The sequence below is a fragment of the Capsella rubella genome, unplaced genomic scaffold (genome assembly GCF_000375325.1).
Source record: "Capsella rubella cultivar Monte Gargano unplaced genomic scaffold, Caprub1_0 scaffold_5, whole genome shotgun sequence".
NCBI classification, from domain to species: Eukaryota; Viridiplantae; Streptophyta; class Magnoliopsida; order Brassicales; family Brassicaceae; genus Capsella; species Capsella rubella.
The window spans coordinates 1,677,270-1,697,183 of NW_006238919.1; the positions used below are offsets into that span (position 1 = coordinate 1,677,270).

Sequence of the window (19,914 nt, forward strand, 5' to 3'; positions counted from 1 at the left end):
AAAGCTAAAACAAATTATAATAAAGTGAAGCACTAGGCGACATGTTGAATCACAAACTAAATATAAGGATCATTATTCTTAAAAGAATGTCTTACAAATTGGTTTGATAATTATATAAAAAAAAGTTTATTTTGTTAAAAAATTACATACTTTTGAAAATAAATTAAATATACATGAATATGTGAGAAAGAAACAAACATCCAAAGTAAAAGAATGAAGATGGTTTCTTTAGCTTGATTTTCTTATAACCATAAAATATTATTATACATATGTATTACATTTAAAAATATAAAAAAACACTGAAGACATAAAGAAATACATAAAAACAAAAAATAAATAAAATTGAAAACAATAGTTTAAACTAAATAATTAATCAAACTCTTACAATGATATTTTAAATGAGTTTTCACCCCATGCAAGAACTTTTAAAAAAAACAAAGAGAATAATGAAGATATGAGATATGGTAGAGAAGGATGTGAGAATGGCTATTTATATGATAAGAAGTGATGTAAGTTACATTTTTAAAATAATTAAATTAGAGGAGTTATAATTATAATTTATAGTGTGTTTAATTGGAATTTAATAAAGAAAATCAATAGTCTTTGGAAATTTATATAATTTTCAGTTTCATTTTAGTAGTAAAGTGTGAATTTAAAGTATGAATTAATGTATATGATTAAATGTGTTTTTTTGGTTAAAAATAAATATTATATTTTAAAAAATAAATACAAAATGGAACAATAAAGAGAGTGAAACCTTACTTTTATATATATGATTTTAAATAATTTTCCACCAATAAGCCTTATAAAATTTGTTGAATGATATATGATTAAGTCTTTTCATTTTCTTTGCCATTTGATTATAACTTATAGTGTAATTAAATTTTGTATTGAATGATTGTCATAAACATTTATTTATTTATTTATTTTTTAAATTAAAGCCTTAAATATTTTTCCACCAATAAGGAGAGAGTGAAACCTTACTTTTATATATATTATTACTTAAAACAAGGTTAACTAATTTGTCTCTCTAAGTCTCTGAGATCATAGAAGAGAAAAGATTCCATATGTACTTGTCTCTTTTTTTTGGCTTGGTTTAAGAATTTTTCAAAATTCAAAAATAAAAAACGAAATGGTTTAGTAAAGAAAAAAAAAACTGTAATAGTAAATACTAATCTAACGGTTAAAACTATCAAATCAATGAGAGAAGAAGACAGCAGAACGTTGTTGGTACAATACAACGGTAAGATCATTAATAAAAATTAATATAGCCGTTGGTAAAGGTTTGCAAACGAGCCCTTTATATTAAAACCTAAATTTTGTTAAACTGTTCTATAGGTGGACTCATTGTTGGCATTGGAAGTCTTTGTTTTCGCCTTCTCTTGTTGCTCTGTCTTGATGCAACACCAATGCTCTGTCTTGATGCAACACCAATGCTCTGTAAGACTGATGAAACACTAACCACAGGAGTTCGACGTCCTTACATGTGAATGTGAACCCGTAACAAAAAGACTTATTATGCATTAGGAAATGATAATATTGAACTGATATTATTTTTTGAAAATAGAAGTAATATGATTATTAGTTGTTTATGAGAGTTTGCAGAAGAGCATACTCAATACAACAAAAGGAACATGAGATTTTGTTTTATCTAGATTTATTTACTTTACTCCTTATGATGAACTTTTTAGTTGCAAGGATCTAAATACTTGGTTGGCACAAGTACAAGATCGTTTTTCTTGTTGACGGTGAGTCCAGGAGCTTCTTCTATGTCGATATCCTCGACCACCATACCATCTGGTAACTTCCAGTCAAAGTGATACAAGAGATTTGCTAGACCAAACTCCACCATTGTTGTCCCCATGTAAATTGCAGGACAGATTCTCCGGCCGCCTCCAAATGGTAACAGCTCAAAGTCCTGTCCTTTAGCATCAATGTTATTATCCATAAACCTCTCTGGGAGAAACGCTTCAGGGTCTTTCCAGGTCTCGGGATCACGCCCGATAGCCCAAACATTCACATGAAGTCGAGTCTTGACAGGAATCGTGTAGCCGTCGATCTGAATTTCAGACGTGACTTCTCTTGGGATTAGGAGAGGTGTTGTAGGATGTAGCCTCCATGTTTCTTTGATCACCATTTTCAGGTAATGGAACTGTTCTATTTCATCCATGCTGATTATTGCTTTTTCCCCCATTTGGGTTCTGATTTCGTTTTGAACTTTTCTCATCACTCGTGGATTCCTTGCAAGTTCTGTCATTGCCCATGTCATTGTTATTGCAGAAGTATCCATTCCCGCGAGAAGAACGTCCTGTCATTTTAAACATATCAGAACCTCAAGTACTTATGACATATAAAGGATTGCTAAAACTTTTCTAAAGTTACCATCAAGATTGCTTTGATATGGTTTCTTGTGAGCTTATCATTTCCAAGAACAACTTCTTCTTTCTCAAACCTTAAAAGCAAGTCCACAAAATCTTCACTCCCTTGTTTCTTTCCCTGTTTATGCAGATCAAACATTTGTTCATAGAACAAATTGAGATCTCGCTTGCTTCTCTCTCTCCGGCTTTGCAAACCCGACAACCAGTCGATGATCCATCCGACAAACGGAATAAAATCTGAGGCGGAAAAGCTTCCTAACATCTCGAGTGCCTCACGGACTATTTGATTGAATCTGTCACTGTTGAGCACAGTTCCCTCAAAACTCACACCAAACGTTGCCCTGCATACTACACTTACAGTTAAAGAAAGACACTTCTTGTTCAAGTTAACCGGAGTCTTCTGAGAAGCTGATTCGGAAATTGAATCGATCAGTTTCTTGACCTCCTCGTCCTTAATTGGTTGAATCGAGTGAACTTGTTTAGTACTGAAAAGTTCTTGAGCACAGAGCTTCCTTACTTCTTTCCAGTAATCATCATAAGGAGAGAAAGCAATGTCCAAATAGTTGTATGAGAGCTCTCTTGGCCCTAAAGAATGATCAAGATTCGAGATTCAAGATTATTCAAGATTCAAGATTCAAGATTCAAGATTCAAGATTAATGGTGTTTGTTGAACTCTACTAAACAGAGAAACAGAAATCGAAACTAGAGTACCTGTCAAGCTTGGACGGGTACAACAATGGAGGTCATGAACTTTCAGAACTTGTCTTGCTGTTTCAGCGGAAGAAACTATTACTGTCGGCACTCTTCCAAGCTTCAAATGCATGACAGGACCATACTTCTTTGAGAGTTTCCATAAAGACTGATGTGGTAATTCTCCGAGCTGGTGTAAGATTCCGATGACGGGAAGGCCAGGAGGAGACGGTAACTGCCCATGTTTCTTCTTGTGGTTGAAAACAGCGAGAAGAATACAGATGAGGAAGAGAAGTGAGAGAAGCCAAATGTTAGCCATTTCGGATTTGATGTAGGGAAAGCTCTACATATGTATAAAGCTCCTTTGCTGTCTTCTATTATTATCTTCTTACTTTGGTAACCCCTCAATATTATTTAAATAGCTTTATTAAAAGAATATTTAATATTTTTAATTTTTGTAAATCCTTATAATTTTATTTCATGAGTAAACTCGTAACAACCAGTCAACCACAACTAGACAAATAAGAAACAAAAGTACAAAGGAACACAAGGTTTTGTTTCATTTAGTACAATTTGTGCAATATTGTATTTTGTAATCTCAAGAGAAAAAAAAACATTGTTTAAGTGATTAATGATTTAACCGCCTCAAAGGAACAAGCACAAGTTCATTTTTCTTGCTTGTATTGATTCCAGGGGATTCGTCCATGTCGATATCTTCGACCACCATGCCTTCTGGTAATTTCCAGTCAAACTGATACAACATATTAGCTAGACCAAACTCCACCATTGTTGTTCCCATGTACATGGCAGGACACATTCTCCTACCACTTCCAAACGGTAACAACTCAAAGTTCTGTCCTTTGGAATCAATCCCACTATTAATAAACCTTTCTGGAATAAACTCCTCTGGGTCTTTCCAGATATCGGGATCGCGCCCGATAGCCCATATATTCACATAAAGTCGTGTCTTGACTGGAATAGTATAGCCGTTGATCTCAAATTCAGACATTGCTTCTCTTGGAACCATAAGAGGTGATGGAGGATGTAGCCTCCATGTTTCATTGATCACCATTTTCAGGTAATGGAGATGATTTAGGTCATCCAAGCTGATCGTTGACTTGTTCCCAATTTGATTTCTGATTTCAGATTGCACCTTCTTCATTACTCGCGGGTGTCTCATAAGTTCTGTCATTGCCCATGTCATTGTTATTGCAGAAGTGCCTATGCCACCAATAAGAATATTCTGTAATAATATCACAAAAAAATGTTAGAATTTTCAAGGTGTTACAGTATGTCTTATGTTGGGTTGTGGGTAGTTAAGTAATTACCATTAGGACTGCTTTCAAATGGTCTCTTGTGAGCTTGACAGAGCCAAGAACAGTTTCTTCTTTCTCCATCCTCAAGAGCATGTCTACGAAATCTTCAACTCCTTCTTTGTTTCCATGTTTATGTAGATCAAACATTTGTTCATAGAATGCATCAAGACTACTCACGCTTCTCTCTCTCTCCCCTTTCAACCCTGTGAGCCAGTCGATGATCCAACCGCCATTTGGAAAATAATCTGAAGCAGAGAAGCTCCCCAAAAACAAAAATGTATTCAGGATTAACTTCTCGAATTTGTCACTATTTAGCACAGTTCCTTGGAAATTCACACCAAAGGCTGACTTGCATATCACTCTTACTGTTAAAGCAGTAAACTTCTCACTCAAGTTAACCGGTATTCCCTGAGAAGCCGATTCCGAGACTGAATCGACCAGTTTCTTGATTTCCTCTTCCTTGATGGGTTGAAAAGAGTGAACTCGTTTAGGACTGAATAGTTCTTGCACACACATTCTTCTTAATTCTTTCCAGTAATCACCATAAGGAGAGAAAGCAATGTCCAGATAATTGTAAGAGAGTGCTTTTGGTCCTAATAAAAACATGTCCTATGTTTAATCCTATGAACAACATAACTAAAACTAAAAATTTATATAGTATCTTTTGAGTGAAGGTCACGGTACCTGCTAAGGTTGGACGGCTACAACAATGAAGGTCATGAGTTTTCAGAACTTGCTTTGCAGTTTCAGAGGATGAAACTACGACTGTTGGGATACTTCCAAACTTCAAAAGCATAACAGGACCATACGTTTTGGAGAGTTTCCATAGAGATTGATGTGGCAATTCTCCGAGCTGATGTAAGTTTCCGATGATCGGAAAACCAGGAGGAGACGGTGGTTTCTTCTGATTTTGCTGTTGCTTTTTGTGTTTCAAGGCGATGAGAAGAATACAAGAGAGAAAGACAAGTAATAGAAACCAAATCGTAGCCATATCTAATTATTTTGAATGGACAGCAATACATTTAAGCTCATACTTATCTTCTCTTATTAATGTAGCAATAAGCTTATGGATTAGGGGCTTGTGGCTACTTGTAGTATTGAATAGTCTTTAACTACGGAATATAAATGGTTTAGTCAAGTTCTTTTGATTGTATTCCTCCATTGTTAATTTCCTTCTGTACAGACTATAAGAAAAAAAAAAAAAGTTGAAACATCAAAGGGAAAGAGACAGAGGACCACTACATCGAGGTAATTGGGAGACTTCGGCCAAAAAGTCTTGTTTGGCCCATCACATTGTCATTATCTGTCCCGACTATGGTCCATGATATAACATATTGCCTCGAGTTTGAGAGTAACGCGAGACTTAATCACGTCACTTCATCTATAAGTCTACAACTAATATCTTCTTTACGATAAAATGTGAAAAAAAAATATATATATGGTGAAAAAACACAACATTGTTGGAAAAAAAAACCTTAAATAAAAATACCTCAAAGAAAGAGTTCGAATGATTAGACAAGATATTCAAAATACTAAAAATTAGAAAAATTCTAATTTAATAAATTACTAGGGATGGACCCGCACGTACGTGCGGTGTTGATTTCAAAAACTAAGTTTATTATAAAATTTGTAATATATGGATTGATATGATGAAAGACCCGGATCGAGTGTGAACCGGATTAATGATAAGTTATAAATCAATTACGTGAACTATAACACCAGATAAAAACAATGAAAAACATAAATCTTTTGAATTTTATGGACCTAAATATAGATATTAAGAGAGTCAAATACGTTCACTATGCATGTCCTGAAACGAATTGAAATATTTTGACCCACCCAAAAAAATAAATAATTTGTCTTTTGATTGCCTTTTTTTTTTGCCAACAAAACAATAGGATTAACTCAGGTGAGTCAATTGGGGGGGGGGGTACAGTTGTTTACATACTTAACCATATGCGGATAGGAACGAACTTGTCGTGCCAGAAAGTCCATAATTTCCTTCTGCATATTATTAGAAATAGTTAAGATAATAAGTATTATTTCTAAATTACCCGTTCTCTTTCTGTATTTGTTATCTTTTGTCCCGATATTTGAAATATTAAGAAAATTTGAAACTTAAATTTGCTATTTAAATTTCATATACATGTATCATACCCGTCATTTGTTATTTGAAATTTGAAATTGAATTTAGTTTTCAATTTTTTTTTATCGTCTTGTTTTTGATGAGAGATAGTTTAGATAATTTTTGTTTTATTTTTTAAATTATCCGTCCCCTTTTTCTTTTTTCCCTATAAGATAAGATCATATTTTTTTTATTATAAATGACACCATTTACATGTTTGTTCAAAACAACATTACGTAAAAATTTTAAATAACCGTTCCAAAATAGAGATTTACATTTTAGAATTTAGATCAATTTTCTTGTTTAGATATTTTTAAGAAATCATGAAGATTTGATAATATGTTAATTATAAAATTCAGAAAATCATTGATATATGGTAGTTATATATAATAAGAAATTATATATGAAATACACAAAATTAGAATTTACATATATTTAGATACTTTCATTTAAAGTCAATTTAAAAAGTTTTAATATCTATTATTCTAAATTAGTTGAAATAGTTACATATGCAAAGCTGTTAAAAATAAGATCTAATATTAATTTTTTTCTATAACTATTATTCGAATTTAAATACAGACGTTTATTATGGAAATCTATTTAAATGTTAAGACTCAATTTTGGTCTAAATTTATTTTTGTTAATTTGTTCTTTTTTAAAGAAATACATAAATACCTCATTTCAATCAATATATTTCAAAAAGATTTTTTTTGTTTTGCTCTATTTGCGAGATTATTTTTCAATATGAAGATTTAGGTGAAAATAAAAGGTTTTATGTGATATAAAATTTTTTTATAGGGTTGATTTTAGAAAAAGAAAAAAAAATTATTATTGATTTGTTGAAGATTGTTTATTTAAAAATAGTTAATGATTTTTTAAGATTTTATAATTTTAAATATTTTTATGATATAATCAATTCTGATTATTATGACTCCACATTTTATGCTATTGTAGAATTTGATTAGTCATTTAGTTTTCTTTTTATTTTTCATATATCAATTTTTTTTAAATCTATGATGATTTGTTTTATTAGAATTTATTAAATATAAGTTATTGTTTTTAAAACATTTGAAAAATATGTTTACATGTAAAGTTTTGAATTTAATTGTCCACTTTTTATGGAAACAAAATATAATTTCCATAAATATAGATAGTTTTTTTTCTTGGTTTAGTTATTTTTTTTCTGTCTTTAGTTCTGTTTGGCAATATGTTTGGATTTACATATTTTTTAATATTTTTTTGGGACTGTTTGGATACAACTTGTCTTTCTGTTTTAATAGTATAGATAGTATATTTTATGAAAATTATGATAAAATACGTAATTTCTCAATGTATATATTAAAATTTTCAGCACTGATAGATAATAATTTATTTTAAAACTAAATTTATTTCATTATTATTTTCTAATAAATTTTACAAAATCTTTTATTTGTAGTGAGCAAAAAAAATATGGAAATGTAGGATGATACATATTCTACTTTTTAGTATAATATAAATTGCTATGAAAGACATTCAAAAGTTACACACCACTTTATTGAGTTCAAAGTGATCACAACTGCGTGATTTATAACATTGTCCAATTATAAACCTTGACCATTTCGAAACATCAAATTATTCATTTGATCATCGTTACATCTCAATGCTGGGAGCTAACGATGAGCAACGAGATAGTCCAAGAAAGAATCAACATAACGATCTTGTTGATCCATATCTCCAAACACTCTCTTCATATCCTTCACGTTTTCTCTATAAACCTTACCTTCTTCTCCCTCCATTACCAATCTCAGCGATTTCGCAACATCTTCTTTGGTAAAAGAACCTGTTGTTTCGTCCCGAGGGATCATATATCCAATTTCCTTTTCCTCGGCTACTCTCGCATTTAACCCTTGGTCGGGCACAAAAGCCAACATAACCATCGGTTTAGCAAACCGTACAGCTTCGATCATTGTACTCCAACCGGCATGAGTCAGTAACAAACCGATGGACTCGTGGTTCAATGTTCTCAATTGTTCAACCCAACCTCTCCATACCATTCCTCTCTCAGCCGTACGCTCTTCGAATCCTTCCGGAAGCTCAAGCGGCTCAGTATCCAACGGACCGCGTCCAGTCCTTAACACCCAAAAAAAAGGTAAACCGGAAAGCTCCAAACCGAGAGCGATCGCATTTAACTCGGTTTGACTCGGTTTAGCCTCCGAACCGAAACTTACGTAAACCACGGAGTTGGGTTTCCGTGAGTCTAACCACTTTTTAATACTCAACCATGTGTCGGTATTTTTAAATCTCTCTTCCGGTTTAGGAGGCAAAACTCCTACCGGTATAACCGGTTTACCATAGAGTTCTTGTATAAGTCCCAACCACTCTGCTTCGTACTCGTTACAGCTCCGTACGATGATGATATCACAACCGTCGATCACCCCCGTGGAACGGTCCAAGTCGGGGATATTCCCTTCGGTGGATTCATGCATCAATCCTTCGAAGATGGGCTTGCTTTCGAACAACCGGAAAGGTATCGGAGTTTGGAATGGAACCCATTTAGGCTTTGTCAGAAAATCCTCCGGTGATGTACGGTACTCCTTGAACCCCGACGGTTTTAGAATTCCGAAAGACGCGCCGTTAAAAGCAGTGAAGAATCCATTTTTGATTCCGAGGCGGGTAGCTATTGGAGGTGTTGGTTTAAGTTTGAAGTCAACTTGAGTAACAAGTTATCCTAGTCCTAAACCGAGTTATGGTTAAAGAGATAAGGATTATATGTTTTAGGAGTTATCTAGACATAAGTGTTTCCTTATAAGATTAGGATTGGTGTTATTATAAATAGAGATGTCGAGTAATGACATAAGGTGTGAGTTTGGAGAAAGAGATTGAGAGCTTAAGTTTTTGAGAAAGTTTTCTTAAGCTAATAAAGGGTTTTTACAATCTTGAGTTCTTACAAACAAACATTCAGTTTCTATATTTGGTATCAGAGCTTATACAAACGATTCTTGAGACATTATGGGGGATATTGTTGATGCATCGGCTGCTCAAACAAAGAAAGAAGGTAGCTCTTCATCAATCAAGTGTCCTATGTTGTCTTCATCGAATTACACTGTGTGGGCTATAAGAATGAGAATTCTTCTTCGAGTACATAAGGTCTGGGATATTATTGAAACACCAACAGATGATGGTGAGAAGAACGACATGGCTATAGCCTTGTTGTTTCAGTCGATCCCAGAATCACTGATTTTACAAGTCGGTGGCTTAGATACGGCGAAGAAGGTGTGGGAAGCCATCCAAACAAGACACGTTGGGGCAGAACGGGTCAAGGAAGCTCGGTTGCAGACATTAATGGCGGATTTTGATCGATTGAAGATGAAAGATACCGAGACAATCGATGACTTCTCTGCCAAGTTATCTGAAATCTCGGCGAAGACAGCAGCGCTCGGGGAAGAAATAGAAGAAACTAAACTTGTTAAGAAGTTTCTTAAGAGTCTTCCTCGCAAGAAGTACATACACATTGTGGCATCTCTTGAGCAGGTCCTGGACATGAAAACCACAAGCTTTGAAGACATTGTCGGGCGTCTAAAAGCTTATGAAGATCGTGTGGCTGAGGACGAAGATGAACAAGAAGATCAAAGCAAGTTGATGTACGCCAATATGGAATCACAATCAGATGCAAATCAACGTGATTACAATGGAGGCAGAGGTCGTGGAGGACGTAGAGGCAGAGGACGAGGTAGAGGCGGAGGAAGAGATACCTCTAAAGTGGTGTGTTTTCGGTGCGATAAGATGGGTCATTTTGCCTCCAGCTGCCCCGATCGTCTTCTCAAACTCCAAGAAGCACAAGAAAGTGATAACAAGAGCACGGTGGAAGCAGACGAGCTCATGTTACACGAGAGCACGATGGAAGCGGATGAGCTCATGCTACACGAGGTTGTGTATCTCAATGAAGAAAAGGTGGTTCCAAGCAAATACGAAACATCGAATGGAGACAACATATGGTATCTTGACAATGGAGCGAGCAACCATATGACGGGAGATCAAAGATATTTTTGCAAAATAGATGAGTCCATTACCGGTAAAGTACGTTTTGGTGACGATTCTCGAATCGATATCAAAGGAAAAGGCTCTATTGAGTTCATTGACAGAAACGGCGACTTACGGATAATGACGGATGTCTATTTTATTCCAGAATTGAAGAGCAATATCATCAGTCTTGGTCAAGCAACAGAAGAAGGATGTGATGTGAGAATGAAAGGAGAGAACCTAACAATGCATGACAAAGAAGGAAAATTGCTAGTCAAGGCAATTAGATCAAAGAATCGACTTTACAAAGTAACCATGAGCATCAAAGACACTATGTGTCTATACTCAACTGACAGTAGCGATTCTAACAGATGGCATGCGAGACTAGGTCACATTAACCACGAGACCATGAAGACAATGATACAAAAGGAACTTGTGATAGGTGTACCACATGTTAGTCTTGAAAAACAGATTTGTGGTTCATGTTTGCTTGGAAAGCAAACAAGAAAAGTGTTTCCACAAGCCACTACCTATCGTGCTACCAAGTTACTTGAGCTAATCCATGGTGATCTGTGTGGACCTATATCACCAAACACAATGGCTGGAAACAAATATGTCTTTGTACTTATCGATGATTTTTCAAGATATATGTGGACTATTTTGCTGAAGGAGAAAGGAGATGCCTTCACCAAAATTCAAGCGGTTTAAGAGTGTGGTTGAGCAAGAATCAGGAGAAGTCATACAAACCTTTAGAACAGACAGAGGAGCAGAGTTTGTATCACAAGAGTTCAATGATTTTTGTGCCAACTCGGGTATAAAACGACATCTTACGGCTCCATACACACCACAGCAAAATGGGGTAGTGGAGAGAAGAAACAGAACCTTAATGGAGATGACTCGGAGCATCCTTAAGCATATGCGAGTTCCAAATTATCTTTGGGGAGAGGCAATAAGGCATTCTACTTATCTCATAAACAGAATTGCCACACGAGCTCTCAAAGATAAGACTCCATATGAAATGTTTCGGTCCAAGAAACCAAACATTAACCATCTGCGAGTCTTTGGTTGCATTGGATACGCAAAGATTGAGGCCTCACTCTTACGGAAGTTGGATGACAGGTCGAGAATTTTGGTTCATCTGGGAACTGAACCAGGGTCGAAGGCATATAGGTTGTATGATCCACAAAATCGAAAAGCTGTGGTAAGCCGTGATGTTATTTTTGATGAATCAAAAGGGTGGAATTGGAGTCAAACTACCACGAAGGAAGGTAGAGCTGGAGAGTTTACAATCGACATTGGAATTTATGGAAATCATGGTATTCAAGGAACAGAGCAACAAATCGAAAATGAAACAGGGGAGGAAGACCATGGGAATCAAACAGAGAATGAAGTCGAAGAAAACACGACAAATGAGAGAGATGATACAGAAAGTGAAGTTAGTGATGGTGAAGAACGATCTGTTGGGCTGAGAAAATCACAGAGAATAAGACAAACACCAAAACATCTTGATGATTACGTCTTGTTGGCCAGAGATGAGGGAGAGCGTTTGTTAATGTGTCTTAACAACGAACCTAGAGATTTTTCTGAAGCAAAAGAATCAAGACAGTGGATGCTTGCATGCAAAGATGAGATTCATTCCATTGAAAAGAATCATACTTGGGACCTTGTGGAACTACCTGTGGGAGCTAAACCAATAGGCTTAAAATGGGTGTTCAAACTCAAGAGGAATTCTGATGGCAGCATAAACAAATACAAGGCTAGGCTTGTTGCCAAGGGTTATGTGCAAAGGTATGGGATTGACTATGATGATGTTTTTGCTCCTGTTGCACGGGTTGAGACAATTCGGCTCCTCATAAGTCTTTCTGCTGCATATGGATGGGAAATTCATCATCTTGATGTCAAGACAACGTTTCTTCACGGCGAGTTAAAAGAGACTGTTTATGTAACACAACCGGAGGGTTTCATAGTGAAAGGAAGTGAAGGAAAAGTCTACAAGCTCAATAAAGCGATGTATGGTTTAAAGCAAGCTCCTAGGGCATGGAATGATAAACTAAATCAAGTTCTTAAGGAACTAAAGTTTGAGAGATGCTCAAAAGAACCGTCAGTCTATCGGAAAATGCAGAATCAAGACGTCCTTCTTCTTGCGGTGTATGTTGATGACCTTTTTGTATCGGGTACAAGTGTTCAGGTCATAAAAGATTTCAAGAAGGAGATGTCCATGAAATTTGAAATGAGTGATCTCGGTCTTCTGACGTATTATCTTGGAATAGAGGTACATCAAAACAAGGATGGAATAACTTTGTGTCAAAGTAGATATGCTTTAAAAATCTTAGAGGAGGCTGGTCTGTCATCGTGTAACTTGGCTCACACGCCTATGGAAGAAGGTCTGAAGCTATCAAAGGCTTTAGACGAAGAAGACGTTGACGCTACAAGATAGAGGAAGAATGTGGGATGTCTTCGTTATTTATTACACACAAGACCGGATTTGTCTTTTTGTGTAGGAATTTTGAGCCGATACATGCACAGTCCTAAAGAGTCTCATGGAGCAGCGATGAAGCAGTGTTTGAGGTATCTACGGGGCACTACAACGTATGGATTAATGTTCTCGAGGTCAAGCACAAAGTACTCAAAACTGATTGGTTTTAGTGACAGTAGTCACAACATTGATCCCGATGATGGAAGAAGCACAGCAGGTTATATTTTTTATCTCGAGGGAGGACCGGTTTCTTGGTGTACGCATAAACAGAACACGGTAGCAATGTCGTCGTGTGAAGCAGAGTTTATGGCGGGAACAAAAGCTGCAAAGCAAGCTATTTGGCTCCAAGAGTTGTTAAGTGAAATCACCGGTACACCATGTGAGAAGGTTATCATTCTTCTTGATAACAAATCGGCAATAGCTCTCACTAAGAACCCGGTGTTTCATGGTCGGAGCAAGCATATACATAGGAGATATCATTTCATCCGAGAGTGCGTTGAGAGCGGGCAAATTGAAGTGGAGTATGTTCCCGGGGACGGACAAAAGGCGGACATCTTGACAAAAGCTCTTGGAAGAGTCAAGTTCAAGGAAATGAGAGATCTCATTGGAGTAAGAGACTTGAAGGAAGAAGACTTCAAGCTTAGGAGGGTGAATGTTGGTTTAAGTTTGAAGTCAACTTGAGTAACAAGTTATCCTAGTCCTAAACCGAGTTATGGTTAAAGAGATAAGGATTATATGTTTTAGGAGTTATCTAGACATAAGTGTTTCCTTATAGGATTAGGATTGGTGTTATTATAAATAGAGATGTCGAGTAATGACATAAGGTGTGAGTTTGGAGAAAGAGATTGAGAGCTTAAGTTTTTGAGAAAGTTTTCTTAAGCTAATAAAGGGTTTTTACAATCTTGAGTTCTTACAAACAAACATTCAGTTTCTATAGGAGGTAGCCAATAAGGAGCAAAATCTTGGAGAAGCCAATCAGGTTTAGAAGATTCAAGAAACTCCGTCAGTGGATTTTTTAAGCCGTCGAAAGCAATTTTCAAGTAAGAAACGAGATGGAATGGTACGTCGATGGTGGCTTCGGCGTCCTCTGGGAGCTTGTTGTGGCCGGGAAATGGGAGTTTGACGAAATTAATGGCGGTGGAGAGATCTTCCGGCAAACGTGGGAGGAGGCGGTCGATGTTACGAGGAGTGGAGATGAATGAAACGATGTGACCCTTTTGAACCATGATCTTAGAGAGCTCCAAGTGTGGAACCAAATGGCCAAAGGCTAACCATGGAAACATCGCTACGTGGAGCTTGGTTCCATCTTCTCCATTCTTTTCTTTAATGTTTGCCATTTGTTATGATATATGGTATATAGACTATAGCTAGATGATCGACTCTAGTGTTGTTTTATACTAGGATTATTCATTTGATCGTGATATTGATAATTAAGATGTTGTCTGTTAGGTGAGATGAGTGTGGTTGTAAATGGAAATATTAATATTTGTCCCTCGTCGTGTTTCAAGAGGGTTCACGACATCACGTTGTTCACGTTGTTTTGATTTATGAGAGAGAGCCCAACACAGACCTACACTCTCTCAAGAGTTATAGAGTAATTATATAGGCTGGTAGAGCTGTCAATTAGGGCTAAAGACCACGGGGTAGAGTCCAATCCGTGTTAGAATATAGCAGTCTAGAGTTTTAGTTTTGGTGTTCGCGGTTAAGCGGGCTGAGTCCGCTGCGATCTAAAATCATTGGCGGACTAATTGTTACGGTCAGCAGGCTAAACCGCAGGCTAAGTAAAACCTAATTGTCTATTTAAGTTTTTAACATCATTTTTTTAAAGACGGTTCTACATACCTATGACTCCATGTCTCTACTAAGTTTATTTGTGTTTTATCGAGACATTAGAGGATCTTTAAAAAGTTGGCTTTGATCTAGAAGATATACAAAAGAATTTCTCTAAATGCTTATTAATTTTATTATTATGCTTATTTTCTGTATATGGTAGAATTATGATTTGTGTCATATACTATATATTAGGCTTGATATTTTTTTCTTTGTCATGAAATGTTGAATGGGTCCGTAGTGTGGTAATTTACAATTAGTGACACTTGTGACTAGTAACTTGTTTAATTATTAATATAAGTTTTATAACCCTAATAATCAACCTAAAAAAATCTTTTAAACGCAATAACAATAACAACTAATTAGAAAAAGTATATTTTACTACTTATAGATTTAACTAAACTAATTTTAAATTGTTTTGTTTTTATTAAATAAAAGACTGCAGGCTGAACCGCATATCCACATATATGAAGCGGTTGGACTAGGATTTTGAATTTTATGACCGCGGATCAAAGCGCCAAAACCCGCATTAAAAAAAGTCTGCCGCGGTTAGGACTGAAAATCCGCGGTGTAGCCTTAATTGACAGCTCTACCGGCCGGGTAGAGATCCAACGGAGGTTATTAGAGAGAGTTTATAAGTATTAAGAAAAATAAAATTTATAATATACCAAGAAAAGAACAAAGAACGTGGTTTTTTAAAATAACATACTTCTGAAACTCTTCTTATTACATGTAATAGGGCTGTCAACCCGTGCGTTGCCGCACGGGGAAATGAAAACTTAAAGTAATTAACATTGTTAAATAACGGTTTTGAGTGGAAGATTGATTATAATCTTCTAATTGTATATTTTTTTAATTTAATTTACGAATTTATTTTCTTTACTTTTTCTATATTATATTATGATATATTAGATTTGTGAGACTGAGAAAGCTTTCTTACTATTTTATCTTTATCCTTCAAATGATATTTTTCTGTTGGTATCGCTGCATTTTAATACTGATGATCCTAGAGAGTCAAAAGAGTTCAACATTTATGAACGGCCATTTTTTCTCTTAATGTGCCCCTTCTTTTGCTTTATTTAAAAAAACAAAGATGTCAACGCAATTATGAAATGAACTTATAACTACTGCCCTTAAAAGAGTATTAAAGATTCATGACTTTTCCTTTCACAAAATCTAAGAAGCTTTTTGGATACAAAGTTCAACTATTTCTATCATAATACATGTTTCAAACACCAACGAATCATTAGTCCCATAAAACTAATGAGACAACTCTACAGATTCAACTAAATTTAACATAACATTATAGGAACATAAACAATGCCTAAAGAAACATCAATGAGAAAGAATATGCTTGAACATGAGTCAGTCAACGCCGATTAGTAAATAGAAAAATAATACTTAGATTTTTTTAAACTCAGAGGTGTGTAACAATACTCAGAAAAACAAAAACTCTTTTCAAGTTCCATAGAAATCTATATATATAAACAAAGAGGTGTGAAAACAAAAAGATGTGAAAAATATCAGGTGTGAACATTTAAAGCTAGGGGTACGACGAATAAACACAATTGTTAGATATAAAACCTGAGGGTACGACGAATAAACACAATTGTTGGATATAAAACCTTGCAACTTTTGACATCATTAACAAATATAAATCGTTAGATGAGATAACAAAAACAATCTCATACGTTAGATTAAAACGATGACATCAGCAATCATAAAAAGTGAAATATGCTTGAACATGAGTCGGTCAACGCCGATTAGTAAATAGAAAAATAATACTTAGAGTTTTTTAAACTCAGAGGTGTGCAACAATACTCAGAAAAACAAAAACTCTTTTTAAGGTCCACATAAATCTATATATATATATATATAAACAAAGAGGTGTAAAAACAAAAAGATGTGAAAAATAACAGGTGTGAACATTTAAAGCTAGAGATACGACGAATAAACACAATTGTTATATATAAAACCTGGGGGTACGACGAATAAACACAATTGTTGGATATAAAACCTTCCAACTTTTGACATCATTAACAAATACAAATCGTTAGATGAGATAATCAAAACAATCTCATCCGTTAGATTAAAACGATGATATCAGCAATCATAAAAAGTGGGTTTGCTATTATATATAGATTAGTAAGAATCTTTCCTTACATGTGTTTTACTTTTATTGGTCAACTTTATTTTTATATTAAAATATTAATTTTTTAAATTTAAAGAAGAGGTTCACCACTTCAAAAATTATATATTTGGTATAGAAGACAATCATCACTTCTTCGAGAAACTAGTTTTCTAAGGGCATATTTAATGCAAGGATCTTGTATCATACCCAAAGATTTGGAAAGGAGTATCTTATATAAGATTGATAACTCGATTTTTTAAACTTTTCATTGTTAAATAAGTATAATCACACATATATATATATATATATATAAAGAATTTGCTAATCAAGTTATGAATTTGGATGAATACAATAGAAATAATGTTGACAGTCTCAAAGCAAGATAGTTATGCTCTTAAAGAGCTAATTATAATATTAAAACAAGACATGACGAGAAGTAGCTCATTGAGGAGCTTTATTTTTTATTTTTTGCATGAATGTGAAAAAATATTTTTCTTGAAAGTCCTTTTTACAATAAATGCATCCTTGAAATTTTTTTTTTCTTTTTTGAATACCAAATGCATCCTTGAACCAAACCTTAATTGAAAAGAGCAACAAAAAATTAGAAAATTTAGAAGGGGATTAGCTAAACCTGTAGACATTTTTGAGATCTCTGATGGGTAATTAAGAAATGTTGATAATTAAGAAATGTTGTCTGTTAGGTAAGATGAGTGTGGTTGTAAATGGATATATTAATATATATTGGTCCCTTGTCGTCTTTGAAGAGGATCTCTCGTTCGTACGGATCTACACTCTCGGAGCTACGTACGGAGTAGGGAAAAAAATAGATTTTTGATTATATGAAGTAGCTCATTGATGAGCTCAAGAGGTTACATTAATCAATGTCGTACGTACACAGTTACACAACATATGCGTGCGTATATGACAAAACCTAATAACATGGGCTTAGATGGCTTTTATAATAATATTCTCTTGGACTTTGTCTTTGTGGACTCTAATAAATACTTCTACGGTTTCTCCAAACTTGAAATAACAAGCGAGACTGAACCAGAAACACACAATTTAGTTTTATTAACTACAACCAAGAAAAGCTTATTTTACTTGATCAGTGATTTAAAAACTTTACAGGTTGAAGTGAAAGCTCGTTTTTCTTGCTCGCATTGAGTCCAGGGGATTCGTCCATGTCGATATCTTCGACCACCATGCCTTCTGGTAGTTGCCAGTCAAACTGATACAACATATTTGCAAGACCAAACTCCACCATTGTTGTCCCCATGTACATGGCAGGACACATTCTCCTACCACTTCCAAATGGTAACAGCTCAAAGTTCTGTCCCTTTGCATCAATGTTACTATTAATAAACCTCTCTGGAAGAAACTCCTCTGGATCTTTCCAAGTATCTGGATCACGCCCGATAGCCCAAACATTCACATAAAGTCGTGTCTTGGCTGGAATCGTGTAACCGTTGATCTCAAAGTCAGACATTACTTCTCTTGGAACCAGAAGAGGTGCTGGAGGATGTAGCCTCCATGTTTCATTGATCACCATTTTCATGTAATGGAGCTGATCTATGTCTTCCAAGCTGATCATTGACTTGTTCCCAATTTGATTTCTGATTTCGGATTGCACTTTCTTCATTACTCGCGGGTTTCTCATCAGTTCTGTCATTGCCCATGTCATTGTTATTGCAGAAGTGCCGATGCCTCCAAGAAGAACATTCTGTAATAAGACCATCAACATTTTATAATCACTAAGTATTATAATCATACAACTGAATTGTGTATAATTACCATTAAGACTGCTTTGATATGGTTTCTTGTGAGCTTGCCACATCCAAGAACTGTCTCTTCTTTTTCCAACTTCAAGAGTAAATCCACAAAGTCTTCAACTCCTTCTTTGTTCCCCTGTTTATGTAGATCAAACATTTGTTCATAGAATGCGTCAAGACCTCTCACGCTTCTCTCTCTCTGCCTTTGTAAACCCGTGAGCCAGTCCACGATCCAGCCGCCACTTGGAAAATAATCGGAGGCAGAGAAGCTCCCCAAAAACAGAAACGCATCATGGATTAACTTGTCGAAATTGTCACTGTTAAGCACAGTTCCTTGGAAGCTCACACCAAAAGCTGCCTTGCATATCACGCCTACAGTTAAAGAAGCTAGCTTCTCGCTCAAGTTAATCGGAGTTTTCTGAGCAGCTGATTCCGAGAACGAATCCATCAGTTTCTTGACTTCCTCGTCTTTGATGGGTTGAATCAAGTGAACTCTGTTAACACTGAAGAGTTCTTGAACACAAATCCTCCTTAACTCTTTCCAATAATCATTAAAAGGAGAGAAAACTATGTCCAGGTAGTTGTATGAGAGCGCTCTTGATCCTAAAGAATATTGTGTTTTGCTCAATCCTATGAACACAAAAGCAAAGACTAAAACTTAAGTATGTATTGAGTGAGAACTAACAGTACCTGCTAAGCTAGGACGGCTACAACAATGGAGGTCATGTATTTTCAAAGCTTGCTTTGCTGTTTCAGAGGAAGAAACTACGACCGTTGGGATACTTCCAAACTTCAAAAGCATCACAGGACCATACTCTTTAGAGAGTCTCCATAGAGATTGATGTGGTAACTCTCCGAGCTGATGCAAGTTTCCGATGATCGGAAAGCCAGGAGGAGACGGTGGTTTCCGTTGATGTTGCCGCCGCTTCTTGAGTTTAGAAGCGGCGAGAAGAAGAATACAAGAGAGAAAGAGAAGAGAGAGTAACCAAATTGTAGCCATTTGTTTGATTTGATGGCTGATCAAGGAAAAGACATATGTATAGTAGCAACATTGGTGCTGTCTTCAATTATTTTCTGACATACTCATCATATTAACTTTTAAAAGAAATAATATTTAACTCGATTTGCATGTATAAACTATTATTTAAAAATGTACATATAACTCGATTTGCATGTATAAACTATTATTTAAAAATGTAC

The 19,914-nt window shown here is 35.3% G+C and overlaps 4 protein-coding genes across 4 annotated transcripts; all 4 read right to left on the reverse strand.

Annotated features, from left to right (window-relative positions):
• Positions 1 to 1,523: 1,523 nt before the first annotated feature.
• Positions 1,524 to 3,418, reverse strand: LOC17885570 (cytochrome P450 71B35). Its single transcript, XM_006290895.2, has 3 exons — positions 3,090 to 3,418; positions 2,383 to 2,963; positions 1,524 to 2,308 (listed from the first exon to the last, which is right to left on the reverse strand). The coding sequence occupies exons 1-3, from the start codon at positions 3,385 to 3,387 to the stop codon at positions 1,688 to 1,690; spliced, it is 1,500 nt and encodes a 499-aa protein (XP_006290957.1). The 5' UTR covers positions 3,388 to 3,418; the 3' UTR covers positions 1,524 to 1,687.
• A 126-nt stretch (positions 3,419 to 3,544) lies between these two features.
• On the reverse strand, positions 3,545 to 5,459 carry LOC17887083 (cytochrome P450 71B36). The gene is made up of 3 exons (XM_023782893.1): positions 5,069 to 5,459; positions 4,397 to 4,977; positions 3,545 to 4,311 (listed from the first exon to the last, which is right to left on the reverse strand). Exons 1-3 carry the CDS (start codon positions 5,373 to 5,375, stop codon positions 3,697 to 3,699), a joined length of 1,503 nt encoding a protein of 500 aa, XP_023638661.1. The 5' UTR covers positions 5,376 to 5,459; the 3' UTR covers positions 3,545 to 3,696.
• Positions 5,460 to 8,158: 2,699 nt separating this feature from the next.
• Positions 8,159 to 14,321, reverse strand: LOC17886177 (UDP-glycosyltransferase 91A1). Its single transcript, XM_006292286.2, has 2 exons — positions 13,907 to 14,321; positions 8,159 to 9,165 (listed from the first exon to the last, which is right to left on the reverse strand). Exons 1-2 carry the CDS (start codon positions 14,319 to 14,321, stop codon positions 8,159 to 8,161), a joined length of 1,422 nt encoding a protein of 473 aa, XP_006292348.2.
• A 3,648-nt stretch (positions 14,322 to 17,969) lies between these two features.
• On the reverse strand, positions 17,970 to 19,714 carry LOC17886934 (cytochrome P450 71B37). Its single transcript, XM_006290891.2, has 3 exons — positions 19,405 to 19,714; positions 18,737 to 19,317; positions 17,970 to 18,665 (listed from the first exon to the last, which is right to left on the reverse strand). The coding sequence occupies exons 1-3, from the start codon at positions 19,712 to 19,714 to the stop codon at positions 18,051 to 18,053; spliced, it is 1,506 nt and encodes a 501-aa protein (XP_006290953.1). The 3' UTR covers positions 17,970 to 18,050.
• Between the last annotated feature and the right edge of the window lie 200 nt (positions 19,715 to 19,914).